At 36.2% G+C, this 23,846-nt stretch overlaps 1 protein-coding gene across 1 annotated transcript in view; it reads right to left on the reverse strand.

The window, feature by feature from the left end:
* LOC149958340 (ras-related and estrogen-regulated growth inhibitor-like protein A) overlaps nucleotides 1–9,796 on the reverse strand; it is an 84,073-nt gene extending 74,277 nt beyond the window's left edge. The window contains exon 1 of the mRNA XM_090165781.1: nucleotides 9,644–9,796. Within this exon, the coding sequence (XP_090021907.1) occupies nucleotides 9,644–9,734 (91 nt within the window). The 5' untranslated portion in view covers nucleotides 9,735–9,796. The remainder of the gene's footprint in view (nucleotides 1–9,643) is intronic.
* Nucleotides 9,797–23,846: the final 14,050 nt, after the last annotated feature.

Below are 23,846 nucleotides of genomic sequence, written 5' to 3' on the forward strand. Positions count from 1 at the left end.
TTTAATCTAAACATCTGTTGTCGAGAGTGCACTCTCCTTTTAGGCATTCATAACACTTGTTTATAGCGCAAGGCGCGCGTTCCGCCTTTCCTTCGCACACATCGTCCGCTTTCAAACCTGCAAATCGACAACAAGAAATAAACAAGTTCGCCAACAAGGCCGGTATATTATTTCGTTACTCGTGTACCCTTGAAATCCTTCTCTTGCAAACTGGACGCGAAGGGAGTGGTTCCGAGTTTTCACCCAGCGCCCCCTCGGATTAATAATAGGACTCCGGTCTCTCGAAAAGGAAAATAAAAACGAGCTCGTGGTGGGACAAATTTTTCTGCGCATGCGCAATTCACGGCGCTAGCTTTGAAAAAATACGGTTGATTTTTGACTTTAAATAAATGCGTTAAACTAACACGCCACACTCGCAACAAAACAAAACATACCAATAGACCTATTATTAATCCAAGGTGCCACAGGCTGGGATCGAACCCGGCTCCTTCTGCCGCGAGCCGAAAGTTCTAACTATTCCGCCAACCAACTTCATCTATAGAGTGCTTTCGTCTGATACGATTTTGAAAACTTGTAACGTCACAGCTGTAGTATTAATAGTGGCCGCCATGACAGTTATCGTTTTTTATCAATAGGCAAATTACAATGGTGACGTCGTGAGTTTCGAATTGAAAGCACTCTATCGGTTTTAGGGTCGAAATGTCCTATCGGTAAAAAGGCTGGTCGACAGAAACATGGCGGACTGTTTACCGACTTTTAATGTTATAAGAACCTACTCCAACACGTCGTCGAAGCGACTTAATATAAAAGACTCGAAAGTGTGTCAACTCTACCTTTGCGTCCGTTAAAATATTTACTGAGAGCTAGTCTCACAATAGACTACATAACCTACTAGTTGGAATAGTACTAGCAACTTTATATTTAGTCTATGGTCTGCCGATAATTTATCTCTTCGATTTACTCTCCCGTAGACATACGTTCTAAAACACCTCACTCGGCGGCGCTGAAGTGGAGAAAATTATATTTCAAATGTTGATGACGTATTTTCCACTCCCTCTTTTTACTTGGCGACAAGCTCCCATTAAATATTCTACCGTACCGACACACTTTTGGGTCTTGTGCGACATATAAACTACCCATTTCCGATCGAAAACGGACATATTAAATATTGGAAACGTACACCACTGTGAATTGTTACATGAATTAGAAATGAAACTATAGATTTAATGGTCGTCTACCCGTTTAACAAATAATATTATTAACTATTTATTAACTTTTTTAAATATGTTTTTTTAAATTGCGAAAAAAATCTTATTATCTCATAATAGTCAGAAAATAATTGAAATATCTGCATGTTTTAGAAATTAAATCTAGAAACCAATAATTAAGTGTAAGGTCTTAATTTAAATCAAGTGGCGGCTCTATCAAAAAAAGAAAAAATCGCTTCTAGGTGGCAGCACCTTCCGGGGACTCAAATCGAAAGGCGAGTTGTCTGCCTACTATTGGCTTCCCGAAACCACTTGTTGAATAAGTTAATAATCACGTGATTCCGAAAAGCCTATCAACGCGAGAAGCTCCCAATTTGCCACACCTTTTAAGACGTATTTTGATGCTTACTCAAATGGTTTTATTAATACGTTAGCGACATCTAGTGCGAGCGACTGGAACTAGACATAAGTCTATGTATTTGTAGCCCGCTGTTCCGCCTTAAGCACTACAGCGGCCTACTGAACCAACCAGCCCCGGACAAAAGTGCGCTTTGCGAAACAACGTTCGGCCAGTGAGACAGCCACATATAGCAAACAAACGCCCTCATCACGGCCCAACAAAAGGCGACACCATGGGCTGCCCGAGACCCACCCTCGCACAGCTGAGGACTAGAGTGGCTTCCTCTTCCACCGCAAACTACCCTCCTCAGTGCAACTAGACATAAGGTTATGTATTTGTACCCCACCGTTCCGCTGGGCACTACGGCGGCACACAAGACAAAGAGTCATGCCAGACAAAAATGCACTTTGTGAAACAAACGTTCGGCCAGTGAAACAGCCATAAAGACAGGCTCACATATGGCAAACAAACGCCCTCATCATGGCCCAACAAAAGGCGACACCATGGGCTGCCCTAATTCCCACCCTCGCACAGCTGAGGACTAGAGTGACTTCCTCTTCCACCACAACTATCCTCCCCAGTAGGATATTGAATGCCGAGTATGAAACACCCCCGAGGTCCCAGTGACCCAGCGCCCCGAGCACGTGACACCCCAAGGACTCCAGTGACCCAGTAAACCAGGTGTGGACCGCCCCCAAGAGCCCCGCGACTCCGAACGCCGGGTGTGGAGCCCCTCAAGAGCTCCAGTGACCCCATCAAACCACTGGATAGGAACAGTGTACCTGTGCAAATCAGCCGCAGGTTATTAGCCATACGTTGCCCGGCTCTCGCCACGAGGAGGCTTTGCAACTAGACAGGAGCCGCCACTTGCTTTACGATAATAGTTCTAAACACGTAGTTAAGATTTTTAATGTCACACTCTCGTAAACTTTATGGTCACCGCCAGCGCCGCCACCGCCGTTCGCAGTAAAGGCTGGTTTTCATTATGGCAAAAACGCCACTACGGACAAATTGAGAAGTTTAGACGAAACGCTCGCAATTTATGAGCCTCTCTCGTTGGCCGCTAGGTGGCTTTATGTAAACTGGAAAGGCTAATTGAGCACTTTATTTTCGAATTTATAGAAATGCCTGTTGTTATTAAAGGGAGTAGAAATTCACTAATACGCTTGATGACTTGTCCTTAAAGGGAACATAACCTCAGGTATTTGGTGTATTTGCAGCTCTGGCCGCTCTTGCCTTTGGCTTTAGAAATGTTTGGCGCCACTGTACAGGAAATTTGAAAAATTGAAGGGGTCTTCCGTAAAGATTGCTTTGCAGGTTAAATTAACTTTAACGTAACTAGCGCTGATTGCCTCTAGCTTCTGAGAAATCAGAATTTGGTTGATCCATCGTAAAGCAATATAGTTACCGATGGTTGGTTAAACCTAGTGTTGTAAGTCGGAAAACATTCCATATTTTTAATAAAATAAAGTTTTCATTCCATGATTAGTCTAATATTGTTTGCAATTTTAAATAAAGCGGCATTTTCGCATCATTTTTAGGAATCTAAATGTAAAACTAAAGCTCTAGACTAATTTAAACTGATTAACAATGTAACACTATTAATGTTTTGTTGTATGTTTACCGTTATTAGACATTTTATATCGATAAAAAGTTAAACACATTAAAAACCCTTAAAAAGTAATTTATGTTTCAATTTTTTTTCAACTATATAATTAAAGCTTCTAAGTCTATGTTAACTTACGATAATAAACAATTCATACGCGATTTATTTCGTGGCCTAGCGAGCCTAGTTTGGAATTCTTCTTCTTCAAACTAAGAAAGCTTACATTGAGGGGGCTATAGCCCACCCAAAGAGGAACTACCGACATTGCTGCTCGTTTCAGATTTCTAATCACCAGCCAGGAGAGTTTTTGGAACAGATGGAAAATTACAAATACCACACTTACAGGTTAACAACATAGCGATGAATGTCAGAATCAAGATCAGGTATTTCAAAAGGAATTGCAGAATGTTGGCGGCCATTTTCTGAAAGAAAGACGTTTGCAATGACGCGAGGAATCTAAATCTTAAAATCTACAGTCTAGCTTGGCCCCGCAACAGAACCCACAGAGATTCGAACCATTATATTGTACTTACACTCGCTGGAATGGGAATATTCGAACTTTCCACAAATGTCGCCGGCTACAGCGTTCCGTTCTGGTCGGTTATTTCAGGTTGGGTCTATCTCGTGATGATCTATTTATACCATTGTTCGTAGAGGTGGGATGTATGAAGTGTTTCTAACACATCGTGCTTACATACGCTAACATGACATATTTTTGCGAAATATCAAAAGGTTTAATTACTTATACCAAGAATTGATCTATATATATAGAGAGAATGTTTATATTCCGTCGATTTTTCCCTTGGCTCCCGTTGCAGCTCTAGGATCTGAACCCTTACTATTCAATCAATTCCAGGCGGCGCATTATTGGCTCCCTAAATATGACGTCATCTTGACGCGATTAACATTCGCGTGAGAGACGCGTTTAATAAGAACGCCTCCTTTTCCATTGCTTTCCCCCTTTAGTTGATTCCCCTCGTTCATGATTATCTCTATATATAAATATATCAATTCTTGCTTATACGTATGTCATAAAAGCATTCTTTTTAATGTTCGCGGTATATGACGTAAATTACGTCCTATATTTTTCGAGGAGCCCTATATATTTTCCGAGGCCCAAAATATTTTCCTAGGCCCTAAATATTTTCCTAGGCCCTAAATATTTTCAGAGACTCTATATATTTTAGGATGCCCTATATATTTTAGGATGCCCTATATATTTTCGGAAGCTCTATATATTTTCAGAGACTCTATATATTTTCGGATGCCCTACATATTTTCGGACGTTTATTCCCATTCGACCGAAATCCCATTCGACCGAATCCCATTCGACCGAAAGAATTTTAAAATGTAGCCCAATTGGCGGGGTGATTTGGTATTTTATTTATAAGGTATGTACTATCGAAGATCCATGTTTAGGTTAGGTTAGGTTAGATAAAAATATAATTCATGCTTCTTCATCCTATATTTCACTTTATTTTAGCTACTGTTTCTCCATAAGAATCCTTATTTTTGCTTATGGTTTTTCCTATATTTTCCTTTAAATCTCCTGTTTTTTCTATAAAATTTTCGAGGCATTTTCCTGGTCACCCTGCATTTATACAAAATCAAAAGTGAAACTACAACTAAAACTTCGTTCTTATAAAAAACGAAAACAAAACTAACTCTTTGTTCTGCTCATGTGAGACTTGTTTAATCAAAGAATATTTCTTTACTCATAATAATTTATAGTTGATTGGTAATATCATAAGTGTATAAAATTTATACATAAGTGTGACACTTCCTATTCTTCACATGCAAAGGTTTTCCTGAGAGCTATTCGCGAAATAGACTGCATTACGGACTTCGTAGCCGTTTTACGTCCGCTTGCTTCCGCGTCACACGTAGCCTTTGACAGCGCCTCGTTACTAGCTCTTATGAAACCATATTAGATAACGGTCGGCGTTTGGATAAGAATTAATCACTTTATCTTTTTTTATCCACAACCGACGTTTATCCGAAAAATAAAATTATTATTTGCGTGTTAAATCCCATTCTATCCGTGTATAATTTCTATAAATAAACAGTCATTTTTATGGTTAATCGATATTCTGGCAGTTAATTTTTCGGTTTGAGTCTATTTGATCGATTCCCAAATGATCGAACGGGTCCCATTTGATCGAATTTCCATTTGATCGAATTGCATTTGATCGAACGAAATTTGATCGAAAGCTACTGTAGGGTAAAACTACTAGTTTTTGGGAAAAAATCGAAAAGGCAACGGTGCATACGAGCCTACGGCGCGCGTACATCAACCTAACCTAACCTAACCTGACCCTATTTATATATATCAAAAACAACGGGCCGTTATCGTCGATGTCATAAAAAATTCCATCATATAGTGTATAAAGTAAAAATCTCTTCATCTTTGTGGCTTAATACAGTTAAAGCAATGAATTATTCCATCATTATTCCTTCTGCACTTCATATTGACATTCGTTAAAATAAAAACATACCAACTGGTACTATAAATACTTTTGAATTCGATCAAATAGTATTCGATCATTTGAAGGTTCGATCTTATGAAAAAAATGACAATTGGGATTCGATCAAATGCAATTTCGATCAATTGCAACGTATAATTATCGACTGTCGATCACATATTTTTCGATCAAATGGACCAACACCAATTTTGCTGTTTTGTCCATCTCTAATATTAGAGAGTTATGGTAATATGTAGTAACGGTTAAACCAAAGCGAAAATTAGATTAAAAGGAAAATAAAGCTGTGTTTAAAAAAACCTGATTTAAACCAAAAAAAAACCTAGTTTAATCCACATAAAAAAACGGTCGCTTGATAACTTGGGCCCGAGGTGGCGCCAAGGGTATTAGTATACCTGATTACTATTATTATTATTATTATTAAAAGTGCACTGTACACTCAATAGAGGATTCTATCAAATAAAACGATAAAAAAATAAAAAATATAATATGTTGCTCTTACGTCACAAAACCCGGCTTTATTAGTATATTGTTCGCACGAGCGTTTTGCACGCGCACTAGAGAAACCTATATCCCTCTGGCGACTGTAGCACGCGCTCGTAGACTGGTAAAAGTAAAAGATTGTGACGCCAGAGGCAAAATATTCTATTTTCTACTTTTTATTCATTTTATTTTATAGAAATATGAATTACATTTCGTATCTTCTACGCAACTTCAATGTATTTCTAGAAGAATCAAAAACTTCAAAATCCTAAGATCCTTCGTAAAATCATATATTTTTAAGTTAAGGCTAAATAAATTTGTATTTTAGATGTATATTAATTTTGGAAAATTAGAATCTCCAAAATAATTCTTAGTTTTTAAATTTTTTATTATTTTTTTTAAAGCAACTGTCGCGCGGCTCTATCATTGCCACCTAAACAAATTATACACGATTTAGTGGACTTTAACCTAAATTATATATCCCATATAAAATATATTGTTTAAAATTACTGTAATTTATGTTATTGTTAAATTTACAAACGAGCCAATCAACGCGAGGGGTACTTTTATGTCCCGCCTTTTGGGTCAAAATGTAGCTTCAGCATCTTGTTTTGATTTCGACGCTAGTGACCTCTGTTGAAAAAGAGCTACTTCACGTCGAGTCGACTTGCTTTAAAGCATAAACTGTAGTCCAATGGGCCCTTTACCATGGTTGTAGTATCGTCCAATCACTACATGTACCCTGGTTTATCGCAAAAATATAGCCACACAATGTTTTACTCTTCATAACTACCAGCCGAACCGTCTTCGTTTACAATAAGTATCTTCGTTATTCGTTTTGATCAGACGACGACTCATTTAGGTATTTAACTAATTAGTTAGTAGGTTTTAGTTGTCGTGTAACCGTGGCTTATATGAGATATTTTGTATGCTTCTGGTATATGCTTTTTTTCCTTGTGAAAATACAGTAATCAATCAAAACACATAATACTATTTCAAATGATAACCAAAAGATCACGCGGGGGAAAAATGAAAATTATATCGATTTTAAACTGACTAATAAACATTCAAAGTGCCCTAAACTAACTAATAAACATTCACAGTACCCTAAACTGACTAATAAACATTCACAGTGCCCTAAACTGACTAATAAACATTCACAGTACCCTAAACTGACTAATAAACATTCACAGTGCCCTAAACTGACTAATAAACATTCACAGTGCCCTAAACTGACTAATAAACATTCACAGTGCCCTAAACTGACTAATAAACATTCACAGTGCCCTAAACTGACTAATAAACATTCACAGTGCCCTAAACTGACTTATTTGGCAAGTGGCGGCTCTATCAAAAATGTAAAAAAAGTTTACATAAATGCTTCTAAAAGCGCTTCTAGGTGACAGCACCTTCCGGTAACTTAAAGCGAGAGGCGAGTTGTCTGCCATCTATTGGCTTCCCGAAACAACGTTAATAAAAACGTGATTCCGAAAATCCAATCAACGTGAGAAGCTCCCATTTTGACACACCTTTTAGGTTAGATTTTGATACCTACTCAACTTGTTTTGATTAATACGCTAATGGCATCTAGTGCGAGCGAATGTAACTAGACAGGAGCCGCCAATTGCTTTAATTAAGCCTAATTGATTGAAATTCGGCGAAAAAAAAAGATGAAAGCGGTTTGGAATAATTAGCTAATTGCTTTAATTAATATCTTGAAGTTGAGTTAAAGGGAGGAAATAAATCGAAAAATCGTCTGCAAATACGCGGTACGACTTGTTTTTAACGTAACTAGCGCCAATCATCCTTATTTTCCGTTAAACCTGGTGGCAGATAAATTAAATTCGTTGATCTTAGGTGGCGTAACGGAGGTAGCGCCTATGATCTGCTACAGATAAATTAAAAAGTCCTCGAACGTTTTTTCTTAATTAAACTCATCGAAATATAAGTCAACGATGCAAAAATTATATTAAAATGCAAGTACCATTATTTATTAAGTCAAATTTACGAATAATGATGAGGAAATACTGATAGCGTCTGCTTTAGCCGCTACCTATCTAGGTTTCAATGGCGAACCAAAGGGGGCGTAGTGATAGTTTTCGGTCGCGAATTGTCATGATTTCGTCGGAGAACATAACAAATTATTTATTAAAATTGAAATCAAATAAAGTATTTTAAATAAATTAAATTAGGCATTGGATGATAGTATAATTAAAAATATACGCTTAACTTTTCCAGAGTAAATGTTAATTTACAAGCGTGATAGCATAAGTCGATAATGTGTCAATCAAAATATTTACTAGCGAAAAAAATAGGCAACTTGAAAAAAAATCACCTCACTCACTAGATCATGTAACTTGAAATTTCGCAAACGGAAATGTTTCGACGGGCTTTAATTTTGCCATAGCAAACAAAAATGTTTTGATAACTTAAAACCTATACTTTTACTCCTGGAAATTAACATGGATAAATCGCAGATTTTAATTGAAAATTTTTAAAATATTAATTATATTCAAAAAATTTACATTGGCTAAATTCTGGGTAAATTGGTGTAAATTTGGGAAAAATAAACAATTTGGGTTATATTGTTTGAAATGGGTAAAAATGGGTATATGCATATACATTATTATTATTATTTCATTTCGATTTCGGTAAATATTAATAAAATGTGTAAAATCGGTAAATGCAAGCAAATTGACAAAATTTTGGTTATGGAAGGACAATTGGTAAATGTCATTAAATTTAATAAATTTTGGTAAACTTTATTTGAATTTACCCAATTTGCTTATTTTTTTCTCAAATTTACACGCATTTACCCAAATTAACCTGAATTTTTTTTAAATAATTTTTTTTTAATATTTTAAAATATATATTTTAAAAATCTGAAATTTCTTCATGTTAATTTCTATAGGGAAAAGTTGATTTTAAGTAATCAAAAACTAAAGCTCGTCGAAACTTTTCCTTTTGAGAAATTTCAAGTAACATAAAGGTCTATTTATCCCCCGAATTTAAACAAAATCGGTGAAAATCAGCTTGGGTCGTCCCCATGTAAGTACAGAACACGTATTAGGCTTATGACTTAATCTGAAGTCCAACAGAAATGTATGGTTCATAAAAATGGCTCTCAGTAAAAATTTAATACGCGTAAATATAGTCACATTTATGTGAAAGGCTATAAGTAATAGTGCAACAGGATTTTAGAACTCGGATCACTTGTATAATGATAGCCTTAGTTCAGTAAAATTTCAACCTTCATGGTTGAGTTTTTCATAGTTAATATTTACTCGAAAGAAATAAGTAATATCTACAATTTCAAGGAACTGAACTGAACTGAATAATTAACTAAATATAATTAAAACCATAAGTAACATGTAAGAATGTCAGTGTCGAAATACTCATCGTTATTACGTTTTTATGTTAATACTTCTAATAGTCACGATAAATAATAACTATTTAAAGGTCTTACCTGATTTCCCGACTCGTTGGCTTCCCAGCACTACAACTTTTAGTTTATTCTGATGTTCTTTTTGAAGTGTTATTTCCTTTTTAATCAACATAATTAATTTTGTATCTTCAAATTGAATTACGTCGAACACATTTAAGCAATCCACGATCAAAATTTAGAGAGTATATCCAAAATAACGCACTCAAATATTTAGTCTCGATTCTCGATTAAATGATATTGGGAATCACGTCCTTATTTGAAAAAGTTCTGTTCTGAATTTAATTTCCTACGACGTTTTCCTTTTCTGAGTTATAGATACGAATTAAATTTTAATTAATAATTTAGTAGAACTTTCAATTTCAATTTGTAATAAATATTTGCGTTGAAATTACATTCACTATGTTTTTTTTTTCATTTACTTCACAATTATTGCACTTTTTCGCGTAGACACATCGCAAGATTAAAGTGTAGTATATCCATCCGTGTATTAGTTGACAACACTGCGCGTAATTTCCGATGAAACTCAAACGCAAAACCACAAAATCACTTTTACTCGTTGTTTTACCAAATAAGTGCAATTTTAACGTTATATTGATAACGTTGTAAAATTAGTGCAATTTTCCATGAAACGAAACGGTAACGCTGTCCCAAAACTTCTAAATAAATCTACAAATAAAAATTGTAAATATCGCGTAGAACGTAGAAATAATGTCCAAAACTACATGTTCAAAATATCCATCCTTGTATTAGTTGACAACACTGCGCGTAATTTCCGATGAAACTCAAACGCAAAATCACAAAATCACTTTTACTCGTTGTTTTGCCAAATAAGTACAATTTTAACGTTATATTGATAACGTTACAAAATTAGTGCAATTTTCCATGAAACAAAACGGTAACGCTGTCTCAAAACTACTAAATAAATCTACAAAATTAATAAAAACTGTAAATATCGCGTAAAACGTAGAAATAATATCCAAAACTACACGTTCAAAATGGAATAATTGCAATTTAACGGTTTTATAAATTGGTAAACCTGCCACCCCTCAAAATTACCTAAAATTACCAAATAAAATCGTCGAAGAAAGCTGCACTCGCGACTCCGATATTTGCAACGAAAACGTTGAACCGCACGATGAAAACATCAAATCTGACCAGCTGTTCGTCGTTTAAAATACCGGCTCGGCTTATTTTTCGCCCTAAAATGCGTGCTCCTCGAACATGAGCCTCCTTTCGGTAAGGAAACCAAGTTGAAAATAAGACACTTTTAAAATTCTTACGCGTCTTTACCTCTGGCGGCTGGCAACCCCTTTTTTCCAGCCCCCCGCCTCTCCACCTTGATTTATACTATTTTCTTCATTCCCCCGTCGCGGGTCCCCCTGCACTCTTTTGTGTACGATTTTTTCGCGTCTGTTGGTTTCGCGTTTAGGTTTAGCAGCGATGAAAATGTTTTTAAACCGGTACCCGTGTCAATTCGTGTTTATTTTTCCTTTAATAAGACGTTATAAGGCGTTTTATCGTATTTTTTTATACTTATCTATTTTATTTGTTGAAAGTTTTAAAGTGTTGCTCTTAAAAGAAATGTTTTTGTTACGTTGCATTTTAATTTTAAAGTGCGCGTTAGTTATTATTAATGGTGCGCTAAAAGGCTTAGTAAAATGTCTAGCAGACGATTTCAAGGTTGTTAAAAACTTAATATTAAAGGTTTTGTAATTTATAAATGATAAATAGGACTTGGCCTATATAATAACGCTTCTTTATTTATTTCTTGAATTTAAAGTTACAAAGATAACGATTCATCTTTTTTTCTTAATATGGACAGGAAACTTTTAGGTTTAAATAATTTCTAAGTACTGTTTAACTAGCTAGCGTAATTTCTATTTCATCTAAGCCATGGTTTTTGGAAACCCATAAGTAGGCAATTACACTGAAGTAGAGTTGCCATGCATTTTTGGTGCTAAATTCTTTATTTCAACGATTAGAAAACGGGGTTGCCATGCATTGTTGGTGCTTAATTATTTACTTCAACGATTAGAAAACGGGGTTGCCATGCATTGTTGGTGCTTAATTATTTACTTCAACGATTAGAAAATAGGGTTGCCATACATTTTTTGGTGCTAAATTATTTATTTCAACGATTAGAAAACGGGGTTGCCATGCATTGTTGGTGCTAAATTATTTTACTTCAACGATTAGAAAACGGGGTTGCCATGCATTTTTGGTGCTAAATTATTTTACTTCAACGATTAGAAAATAGGGTTGCCATACATTTTTTGGTGCTAAATTATTTATTTCAACGATTAGAAAATAGGGTTGCCATGCATTGTTAGTGCTAAATTATTTTACTTCAACGATTAGAAAATAGGGTTGCCATACATTTTTGGTGCTAAATTATTTACTTCAACGATTAGAAAACAGGGTTGCCATGAATTTTTGGTGCTAAATTATTTATTTCAACGATTAGAAAACAGGGTTGCCATGCATTTTTGGTGCTAAATTATTTACTTCAACGATTAGAAAACAGGGTTGCCATGAATTTTTGGTGCTAAATTATTTATTTCAACGATTAGAAAACAGGGTTGCCATGCATTTTTGGTGCTAAATTATTTACTTCAACGATTAGAAAATGGGGTTGCCATACATTTTGGTTTCAAATAAATAATTTTGTACAAAAAATGCATGGCAACCCTGTTATAGCGTCAGCTTTAACATGATTGTCTACTTACAAGCTTCCAAAAACCGCCACTTGGGGGATATAGGAATAACGATAATTTTGCAACTGACGGACGCAAATATCAAATGAATAAGCAGCCTAACTTCGCGTCTTCCACGACCGATAAAAATACCAAAATTTACAAAATAGGCGGCACTCACGCCATCTGGTAGACCAATTTGAAACTACACCCGAAATGTTTATCTCGGCTACCAACGTTGAAACTCGGTGAAATTACCTCTTCGGAACATTTTAACCCGCTTATTTAGGCGAGCTAATTTCTGTGTTTATCAAAAGAACCCTTTGTGGTTAGGAGTTTTAGCCGACGTCCAAAACACCCCAAAAAATATTTTAAAAAGATACTTTGAAAGTTTTTGAATAATATAAATTAGGGTTTTAGAAAAAAAAGTTTTTTTAAACCCTAGAAGAGGCCTAAAAGAATATTTTCAAAACAATTTTTATCGATCTGTTTTTGTGTTGGAAAGGGGTTAATTTGTGACTACGGTCAAATTTTAATGATATTATTATGTTAATGATACGTACCATCAGAAGTAATATAATTTCACGATGCAAGTGTCCATCAGGTAAAAATTACACTGCCTAAGGATATTTACTAATTTGTAACTATATTTTCTCGAGGTAATAGTTGAAAGTAATAGTTATAGTTTCTATGCCAGTCAAGTAGTACCATAAGTAACATAATGTATGACAATAATAATAACAATAATAATAATAATCAGATAGGCTAATACTCAAGGCACCACTTTAGGCCTAAGTCATCAAGCGACTTTTCAATTATCAACTAACTGATTTTCAGAGCTATGACGCAATCGAAGTTTAATTCAGAAACGAGCGTCCTAGTGTCTAAATACGCCCAATGCGAAAAGTACAACTAGCAAGGACGATAATATACTACCAAGAAATTGAAGAACGATGAACGATCAAATTGGCGCCTGGTGCCATGATGCAATCGGTTATAGAACAACTCCGCCCAATAAATCGCGTGCGGCGCGCGCTAAAGGTTAAAACCGTTTCTAGTTCAAGCGCGCGCTGCACGCAGATTTTAGGGCGGAGTTATTCTGAAACCGATTAAATCACGGCCCAAGCGATGCCTTTTGTTCAACGTTCTTATACGTTCTTGATACTACTCAGTTCGGTTGTAAATCCAAGTCGGAGCTGGGCGAGAGTATCAGTGTCGTAAAAAAGGTTCGATAAGTGTCGTACTTATTAATATTATGTTACTTATGGTAGTATAGGGAGACGGATACTTCTGTCTAAGAGGTATATAATATACTTCTGGCACCATATAACGCTTATTTTAATGAAAAATGTGGCATTCAGCAACTCTTGAAGCAACTGTCGGCTCTATCATTGTTACCTGTATTATGATAAGGCCCTTGTTATTAGAGATGGCCATGAATCTATCCGATTTTTCGGAAAAACTAATTTACTGGAGAGCGTGGTGCAATCTATTAATGGCAAAGGAAACTAAAATTTAAAATAGCGAAACAATAACGTCGTCAGAGAACCATTTATAATTATTATAATTAGACAAGTTATACTCTACTTAGTGGACTTTAACCTAAATTATATATCCCATATAAATACTGTTGTTTAAAACTACTATGCATTAAAATTCGGTGTAATATTTTTTAGTTCGACCCTTAAATCTGGCTCAGCATCGAAGCGTCTATAGTCTACAGAATGGACTTTAACCTAAATTATACATGCAATATAAAATATTATGTTAAAAACTACTATAATTTAAGTTATTGAAAAATTTACAAACGAGCTAATCAACGCGAGGGGTATTTTTATGTCCCGCCTTTTGGATCAAAATGTAGCGTAAGCATCTTGTTTTGATTTCTACGCTAGCGACATCTGTTGAAAAAAGAAGCTACTTCACGTCGAGCCGACACTTGTTTTACGTCCTAATCACAGGAGGCAACATTTTCGCAAAACATCGTTGTTTGTGAATGTAGAAAATGTTCCTCCACAAACGCTTTTGTTGGCCACGTTTTGAATAATGGTCGCTTATGGTAACCGAGGCTTAGCTCCTAATATTTAAATATCATATTTTTCATACACAACCTCCAGATTGCACAAAATGAAATGATAATATTAATATTATATAATTTTATGATTGTAAGTTAACATATTTTGTAGTAGAAGAGGTATTTTTAAACGCACTCTCGCCAGCTGAATTTTCTCACATAGGTAGCTTTTAGTTGTTTGATGAAAAAGAGATGGCGATGGAGTCTATCGTGACGCGGGCTACGAGCTATTCCAATCTCACTTCAATCTTTATTGTGAAAGTCGAACCTTAGAGTAAAAGTATATGTGGCAAGGAAGGAACTATATGCCCCAAAGAGTTAGAAATCAGTCACTCCAGGGGCTGGAAATCCTCTCTCCGCTACCTTTGGCTGTACAGCGTAGTTAGAGAAACCTCCGCTACTCTCATTGCCGCTACTATCTAATGGAAAAAAATGAAAGAAAATAAGTAGTCCCGAGCTCGACGCTAACACAAATTTTGAGTAATTTTCTTCGTCAGTTGTTGAACGAAATCTCGGCGACGTTTCGTGGAGCGTGTGATCGGAAATGCAACGCGTTTTACAAACTCAAGTAGAAAACTGTTGTGCAAAGCAGTTAGACAAAACGTTTGCTTGAGATTCACAGGTATGAAATTAAATATAAGAAAACCGAAAAGATAATGTAATTGAAGTTATTTTTTCCGAAAATATTAGGGCTAGCATAAGCAACATAAATATAAATATGACACCTTCGACCAAGAAACACAGGGACGTCTCGCTCATAGCATACCCAACGCTTTATTTTTTTGGCGGGGCTTTGTTGCGGCTGCGGTAGGGAGAGGGGGGTTAGGTGATACAGATAGTCAATAGGCGCCATCCACGAGAGATAAAAATATCGTTTTTTAAAGAACTTGAAAAAAAAAATAATCAGCCAAAAAACATACCAGAAATTTCGTTTTTTAGAGCCTCGCTGTTGCAAGCCACATGCTGACAGATTGTAGGGCTGTGCACGTGACTCAAATAGCCAATAAAAATTGACTCACAGCGCGAGATAAATAGGAAATAGGCAGCCGCAAAGAAGCTTCGGGTGCAAAATATCTACCGTGCGACGTCCCTGTGTTTCTTGGTCTAAGATGACACTTTCATGCCAAACTGGTTTTCGACACTGACACTCTCGCCAAGCTCCGACTAGGACCTGCACCGAAACTGAGTAGTATATTATCGTCCTTGGTAGTAGCATATATCACTTTGTGCAAATTTAGAGACTTAGGGCTCTGTACTGAACTTATTCATGATTGCTCAATAACTCTAAAAATCAGTTCGATTATAATTTTTGCTAATTATCATACTTATTGTTATTTTGTTACTTATGAGGTTGGCAAGTTTTTTTTACCTTTGAATTTCGATATAGTAACTAGGTTAAGCTACCCTCCGTGAACGTGTAGGGAAATTTGTAGGTGTGTAGACGTAGCTTATTTATTCCGTACAGTTAACAATCATAAGGTTTATTCCGTAGTCTACAATCATACGGTTTATTCCGTACAGTCTACAATCATACGGTTTATTCCGTACAGTCTACAATCATACGGTTTATTCCGTACAGTCTACAATCATACGGTTTATTCCGTAAAGTCTACAATCATACGGTTTATTCCGTAAAGTCTACAATCATACGGTTTATTCCGTAAAGTCTACAATCATACGGTTTATTCCGTACAGTCAACAATCATACGGTTTATTCCGTACAGTCAACAATCATACGGTTTATTCCGTAAAGTCTACAATCATACGGTTTATTCCGTAAAGTCTACAATCATACGGTTTATTCCGTACAGTCAACAATCATACGGTTTATTCCGTACAGTCAACAATCATACGGTTTATTCCGTACAGTCAACAATCATACGGTTTATTCCGTACATTCAACAATCATACGGTTTATTCCGTACAGTCTACAATCATACGGTTTATTCCGTACAGTCTACAATCATACGGTTTATTCCGTACAGTCAACAATCATACGGTTTATTCCGTACAGTCTACAATCATACGGTTTATTCCGTACAGTCTACAATCATACGGTTTATTCCGTACAGTCTACAATCATACGGTTTATTCCGTACAGTCTACAATCATACGGTTTATTCCGTACAGTCAACAATCATACGGTTTATTCCGTACAGTCTACAATCATACGGCTTATTCCGTACAGTCAACAATCATACGGTTTATTCCGTACAGTCTACAATCATACGGCTTATTCCGTACTGTCTACAATCATACGGTTTATTCCGTACAGTCTACAATCATACGGTTTATTCCGTACAGTCTACAATCATACGGTTTATTCCGTACAGTCTACAATCATACGGTTTATTCCGTACAGTCTACAATCATACGGTTTATTCCGTACAGTCTACAATCATACGTTTTATTCCGTACAGTCTACAATCATACGGTTTATTCCGTACAGTCTACAATCATACGGTTTATTCCAAACAGTCTACAATCATACGGTTTATTCCGTACAGTCTACAATCATACGGCTTATTCCGTACAGTCTACAATCATACGGCTTATTCCGTACAGTCTACAATCATACGGCTTATTCCGTACAGTCTACAATCATACGGGTTCCCCGTTCGCGTTTCCCATTGCTGGCTTAACCCGTCTATTGGCTACTCTGTTTTTCATGTTTCTTGGAATTTCGTGTTATAAATAACTATCCGATTAACCCTTTGATAGGGCAAAGTAAAGATTGTAAATTTCCTCCAGCAGTTGAACATAACGTTTATTTCTGGAAATCAGTGGCATTTATTTATTTAGCGTCGAAAACTAGACGGTTTGTCGACCTTTTCCAGTTGTGTATTTTCCCCGTTCACCTCTTGCCAATCAAAAAACCATAACGCATTCTTGGTATTCACATTATCCCGAGTATTCTTTGTCAGCGACTCAGCGTGACTTCGCTGTTCCAGACTTTAACAAGATGGCATAGCCACAATAGTAGCATCTTCCTCCTAGTACTCTTGATTTTACCTATTTGATTAAAAAACCGCTGCTCAACACTGGCATAGGTAGATAGAGAGAACTAGTGTTGTTAATTTTCCGTAAAAATAAAATGCGGAAAAGTGTCCATAAAATTTTCCGAAAATCGAAAAAATAAAAAATTGAAACATAAATTACTTTTTAAGGGTTTTTTTTTTAATTTTTATCGATATAAAATGTCTAATAACAGTAAACATACTACAAAACATTAATAGTGTTACATTGTTAATTGGTTTAACGCTAGTCTAGAGGTTTAGTTTTAGTTTTAGATTCGAAAAAATGAGGCGAAAATGCCGCTTTATTTAAAATTGCAAACAATATATTAGACTAATCATGGAATGAAAACATTTTTAATTTTTTTCGGAAAAAAGGCCTCGGACATTTTCCGGAAATTTTCCGACTAACAACACTAGAGAGAACTAATACGATCGAATGAAGCCAGAATTAAATTTGTATCGAGTGCCGTTGAAGAGAATTCATCGATTCCCAGGGACCTATACGTCGTAATTTCCAATCGGGGGGGGGGGCACACATCCCCCTTTGATTAAAATCCGCGGTTCAGCACTGGCATAGGTAAATAGAGAGAACTAATACCAATCGAATGACGCCTGAATTAAATTTATATCGAGTGCTGTTGAAGAGAATTCGACGATTCCCGGGGACCTATACGGAGCGATAGCTTCACCTATATTATTCACCTTCACCATCATCACCACCACATACATCAGGAGCGAAAAGAGCAGCTTCTTTCCTCTATACTAGAGATAGAGGCTAAAAAGACTGGATCGTGTTCTTTCAATTAAGGGTTGCATTTCAGCGTTTTTTGGCCCACAAAGGCCACGATTCGTATTGCCACTAACAATTAAGTCATACCCTAGTCATTGCAAGAATGGTTTTATTATTGAATGGTCAATCGGTGTCTGATTGGTTCCCTAGAAGTTACGTCTTAAGACGCGATTGAGGTGCACGCCGGTGTCGTTTTTCCTTCCCCCTTTCTCGTGGAGGGGGAGTCAACATGGCGCCCTACCTAAGTATAAACAAGAATTATAACGGTATTATTGAGTGTTGGTTCGCGTGGCATGAAGGGCTTGCCACCAGTGCACCCTCCAACAAATAGGCGAAACTATAAAAATCCGGGGGGGGGGCTGAAAAGATGGTAGTCACGTGACTTTGTGGAGAACTGCAGCGTCATCTATCCTAAGAAATACGAACTATTATTAATTTTATTTTGCTAATGATGGTTTAAATTTTGATCGATTTATCTAAATTATATAATTATTATTATTGTTTAAAACATTTTGTAAAAGGAAGGTGTAAGTTAATTAGCTGTCCGCAGTATCTGGAAGGAATAATTTTTCTTAACCGTCGCACGGCCAACTATGAACACGAGTTAGCGAACCGAAGTTGGCTGTGATATGGTAGTCACGTGATTTTGTTTTTCTATTTTAACAAGTTGGTTAAGAGCAGCGGCAGATAATACCCGCGAATGATGTCAGCAATATGAGACCCGGAGCTTGCGGGGAAGTTGACCCTTTCATTTAAAATCTAAAATTTGATAGTTAATAATTATTTTTTTAACTAAAATCGTTAATACCACTATACTTATCATGGTCTTTTTATATATTTAATGTAAAAATATTATCTAAGATACTAAGATCGTTAAGATATTAGTTTAGCTGATTGTTATTATTATTATAAAAACGTTAAGTAAAATATAACTTTTAAAAACTGACCTTCAATTTGTTTACAATACAATCAATGGCCGCTTTGCTCTGGTTACGAGTCCCGTCAAAGTGCTAATGGTCTGTGGTATTGGAAAGGACCAACAACCCTTGTGTGTAGTCTTTGGAACCTCCTACTGGCCACCTGATTATTATTATTATGTATTTATTTTTACTGTTGGGAGAATGAGTACAGGGTGACCAGATTTCCCATATTTTCCTATATTTTTAAAGCCTTCCTATAAATTCCTTTATTTTCACCTATTTTCCTATATTTTCCTATAATTTCACGGTCTTTTGAAAATGAAAAAACTTATGTTGTACGTGTCATAGAACATCTAGGGAAAACACTGCCCCTTTCAAACTAAAATCTTGAAATGTATGGGCTTTGTAAATCTGCTAACAATTTTAAGTGATCCAATACGCATTGTAACCCAGCCGCTTGATGACTTAGGTCTAAGGTGGTACATTGGGTATTAGCCTAGCTGATTATTAGTTGGTTAGTTTTTTAGGGGCGAATGTTCGAATTTCGATTGTACAAATCGTGTTTCAAATTATTATTTATAATTCAAGAAAGCAGTGTACAAAAAATTATCAATATTCTGGGTGATTCAAGTCAAAGTTTTTATTTATTTTTCCTATATTTTCCTATTTAGTGTCCTATATTTTCCTATAATTGGCCTATTTAGTTTCCTATATCTTCTTATAATTCGCTGGTCACCCTGTGAGTATGTGGAGACGATCCGTGGATATCATGGTCGAATTTTGTTTCAGTGATGGAGCTGACTGTTGGGGCGTCCGCTGGATTGGCAGAGCAACGCTAAAAATCATCTCAACATAAATATATTATTGAAATTAAAATCGCAAAATATATTTACCGGATTTTAAATTTTTCGGTCCCTATTTGTGTCTTACAATATTGTAATTGAATGTTATATTTTTTTTAAGTGCTGGAAATTCAGTGGCGTCGCTAGGGTGTTTTAGGCGGCGCTTGAGCCACCTGTAAAATTTCTGAAGCGCCACCTAAAATTCCCAATTTTTCCAATTCACTTGTCGAAAAATTTCTCCAACCTCCGACTTCGGTCAGGTGTGGGCTGGATACTGGGCTTCGACCCAGCCTAATGGAGAGGGGCGCCTAGGCGGATTGAGTTGCCTGCTGTGGGGCTGCGGGCCTCCGTATGAGGGCACGGCGGACCCATCTCCCGGCCTTTTGGGTCACACCGGGATCTCCGGTGCCAGCTGTGCCAGGTTATGCGGGCTGCTGTGTGCCCGCCGTTCCCCTTTAGGCGCTCTCTCCAAAGGGCTTGGCTCCCTGCCTCTGTAGGTGGGGTGTCGACCGGAGTTGCTAGAACATCCGTTCTCTATCCCACTGCTGTGTGCGAAGTGGCGGGCTGGTCGTCCCATTGTTGCACCTTCTGCTGGGTTGAGCGGCTTGCGTCGAGGGTGCGACCATCAGTAGTAGGGTTCTACTACCCAATGCTGGTTTTGTCACCAGTCCGGGCTTGTGGACGCTGGCGTAGGGAATTCTGATGATAGGCCTCCAGTGGTGTGGTTTCTTGATTTTACTGGTAAACCGGGCTATAAATTCTGACAACATGTCGAAAAGTTTCTTCGAACTTAAAAATGGGCATCAAAAATTTAATTTTTCCTAGTCGGAGCTCCCCCTTCTCCCCCATAACACTCAGTAAGACGCCCCTGGTGATGCCACAGCCAGGAATGAGTACTTTTAAAGGCCTAGGTTTGCTTCTGCCTGGCCCCCTTAAATTAACTTGCCTGAAAAGCAAATACCCTGGTGGTGGGCCAACATGTTCAGCGGTTGGCCTACACCTATAATATCGAACTATTTTATACACCTTAGCATGCAGGCTTTATAGGCGCTAAACTGCGAATGTGTACACCGCATCACGGTTGAAAATTTACGGAATGTATTACTGCGCTTAAAGATTTAAAATGTAACAATTAAACTGATTTATAGAAACATTTTATCCAGGTGTCATAGCTAAAGTGAGTATGTGATATAGTTTCCAGGTGTAATAGCTAAAGTGAGTATGTGATATAGTTTCCAGGTGTAATAGCTGAAGTGAGTATGTGATATATTTTCCAGGTGCAATAGCTAAAGTGAGTATGTGATATATTTTCCAGGTGTAATAGCTAAAGTGAGTATATGTGATATATTTTCCAGGTTTAATAGCTAAAGTGAGTATATGTGATATATTTTCCAGGTGTAATAGCTAAAGTGAGTATGTTATATATCTCGTACATATAAACTTCTGGAAAAAAAATGTTTTTTAATTATTTGTTTAATTTATTGAATAAGGAATCCATACCTCTGCTTGGAATGCTTATCGCGGCAGATTTTCGTCTCGATGTGGGTGACGGTTTTTTTGACGTCACTATGTTAACTTAACAAACAACAACTTGAGAGCGCGCAGAGGCGATTTTTTTATCTCGTAGGAGGGGCCAAAGCCGTCAGAGTGATCTTACCATACGCAATACGCCAGGATAAGCATTCCAAGTAGAGGTATGGATTCCTGATTGAATTTATCGATTTAAAAAATATAATAGCTCCTTTGAAGTTTTATAATAAAAGCAGCGCCATATATCCGCTTTAAAAATATCTATTAGGATTGTACTTGTAACAACAAAGGAAAGCCTAAGCTGACGTCAAAGGTCACGGTGATGTATGACGTCATAGTACCATCCTTGTCGGGTTTTTGGTCTAACTGCGCAGGTGTCAGGTATTATTGAAACTCGCTTATTGGTGCATACTTTGCTTCCAACGGTTATATAGTTTTAAGTTAAATCTTAATTAATATTTAATAGTTTCGTTTGCCCAATTTGGTTTTGTATTGAAATTTTTTAGGAACCTATTTTATATATTTTTTATATTTTATTTTTTATATAAATAAAATATTTTATCGGTTATATAGTCTTAAATTAAATTAAATCTTAATTAAATTTAATTATTATTTAGTAGTTTCGTTTGTCCAACTTTGTTTTGTATTGGAATATTTGAGGAACCTATTTTTGTATTTTTATTTCTAAATTGCTTTTATCGGTGATATAGTTTTAAATTATTAAATATTAATTAAATTTAATTATTATTTAATAGTTTCGTTTGTCCAATTTGGTTTTGTATTGGAATTTTTTAGGAACCTATTTTATATATTTTTTATTTCTTAATTGATTTTATCGGTGATATAGTTTTAAATTAAATAAAATATTAATTAAATTTAATTATTATTTAATAGTTTCGTTTGTCCAATTTGGTTTTGTATTGGAATTTCTTAGGAACCTATTTTTTGTAATTTGTTTATTTATCCATTGAAATACATGACGTGATTTAAACTAATGGTTTTTAAGAAATATAAAAAACCTGATTTAAATCAGCCAACACTGATCGCCTAACATTATTTCATTACAAATCTAATCAATGCGCAATCATAAATCACATTAATAGAAGGCGTTAAAAGTTTCTAAAACAGGAACGAAGCCAAACTTCAGACAACCGGACAAAAGATTCCCCACAATTGCAGTTCAGAGAAACGCTCCATTTTAGTCAATGAAAATAATTTTTTTTTTTGTCGCCGGCCATTTTATTTTCATGGCAGCATACATTTCAGATTTCACTCCGTTGAATAGATGGCGTTATGTCCTTGACCCCGTTAAAACGAACGACCCATAAATGGCATACGCTCAACGCCAAAGCGTACTAACTTCGAATTCATCGAAATTGAAGCGAGAGTTATACGCAAACTATAATATCCAAAACTTATAATAATAATATTTTAATTTTTATTAGAATAATATTAACGAGTTAAGAAAGTCCAACAATATAAGGGAAAACTAAGCAATGTGGGCCCGGGCCCTCGTAAATCAATAAATAAAGTTGTTAGGTAGAAGTGAAATTCGCCGGGGCCCTCCTAGGATACACGGGCCCAGTAAATTTGTACCGCCTTAACACTACCCCCGTCTTGTCGGGCCTTTAAACAATCTACCACCGTTTTTGAATATGAATTAATTTAAAATGGACCATATTCTTTGTATAGCAAAAACGGTTTTTTAAATAAATTTAGGTCTAATAATTTACGATTTCAACTACCTTTCCCAAATTCCCCTCCAGTAAAAAACGGCACTCGGCTATAGTAGCTACTATAGGTTTTTTCCAACTAAACGGTAGGTCAGTTAGTTGTTTAGCAGAATCTTCATTAGACGTGAAAATTAAATTATTATTTCTAAAAATTACTTTTTAGACGAGAATAACCTTTTAACCTTCGCAGTTGAAGAATAGGTTTCAACATTTTTTTCACACCAAATATCGACCGTAGCGCTGGTAGTATCCAAACTATTTTGATTGAATAAAATTACGTTTAAATGATTACAGATTAATTTCCATTTCACGTGACATGACGTCCCCCATGCCTTTCCCCCATAGATATAAAAACCCCGAACAAAATGGCGGCCATAGCCAAAGCTACGAAATGTTCTATGATTTCCCGAAGCATGAAGTTCAATTTCCCAAAACCATAATTTCAGAGTTAGTATATTATTGCAGCGAGTAATAGCGAAATAGGCACACGCATATACGTTGCCAAAAGGCATTTATGAGGGGAATTCAATCTTATTGTGTCCTACGATTGTTGTCGAACAGCGTCGTACAAAACTGTAGCGCGTGATAATGATAGGTGTGTGTGTGTGTGTGTGTGTGTTATAGT

The sequence above is a fragment of the Leiobunum rupestre genome, chromosome 2 (assembly GCF_980474605.1).
Source record: "Leiobunum rupestre chromosome 2, qqLeiRupe1.1.hap1, whole genome shotgun sequence".
Taxonomy (NCBI): Eukaryota; Metazoa; Arthropoda; class Arachnida; order Opiliones; family Sclerosomatidae; genus Leiobunum; species Leiobunum rupestre.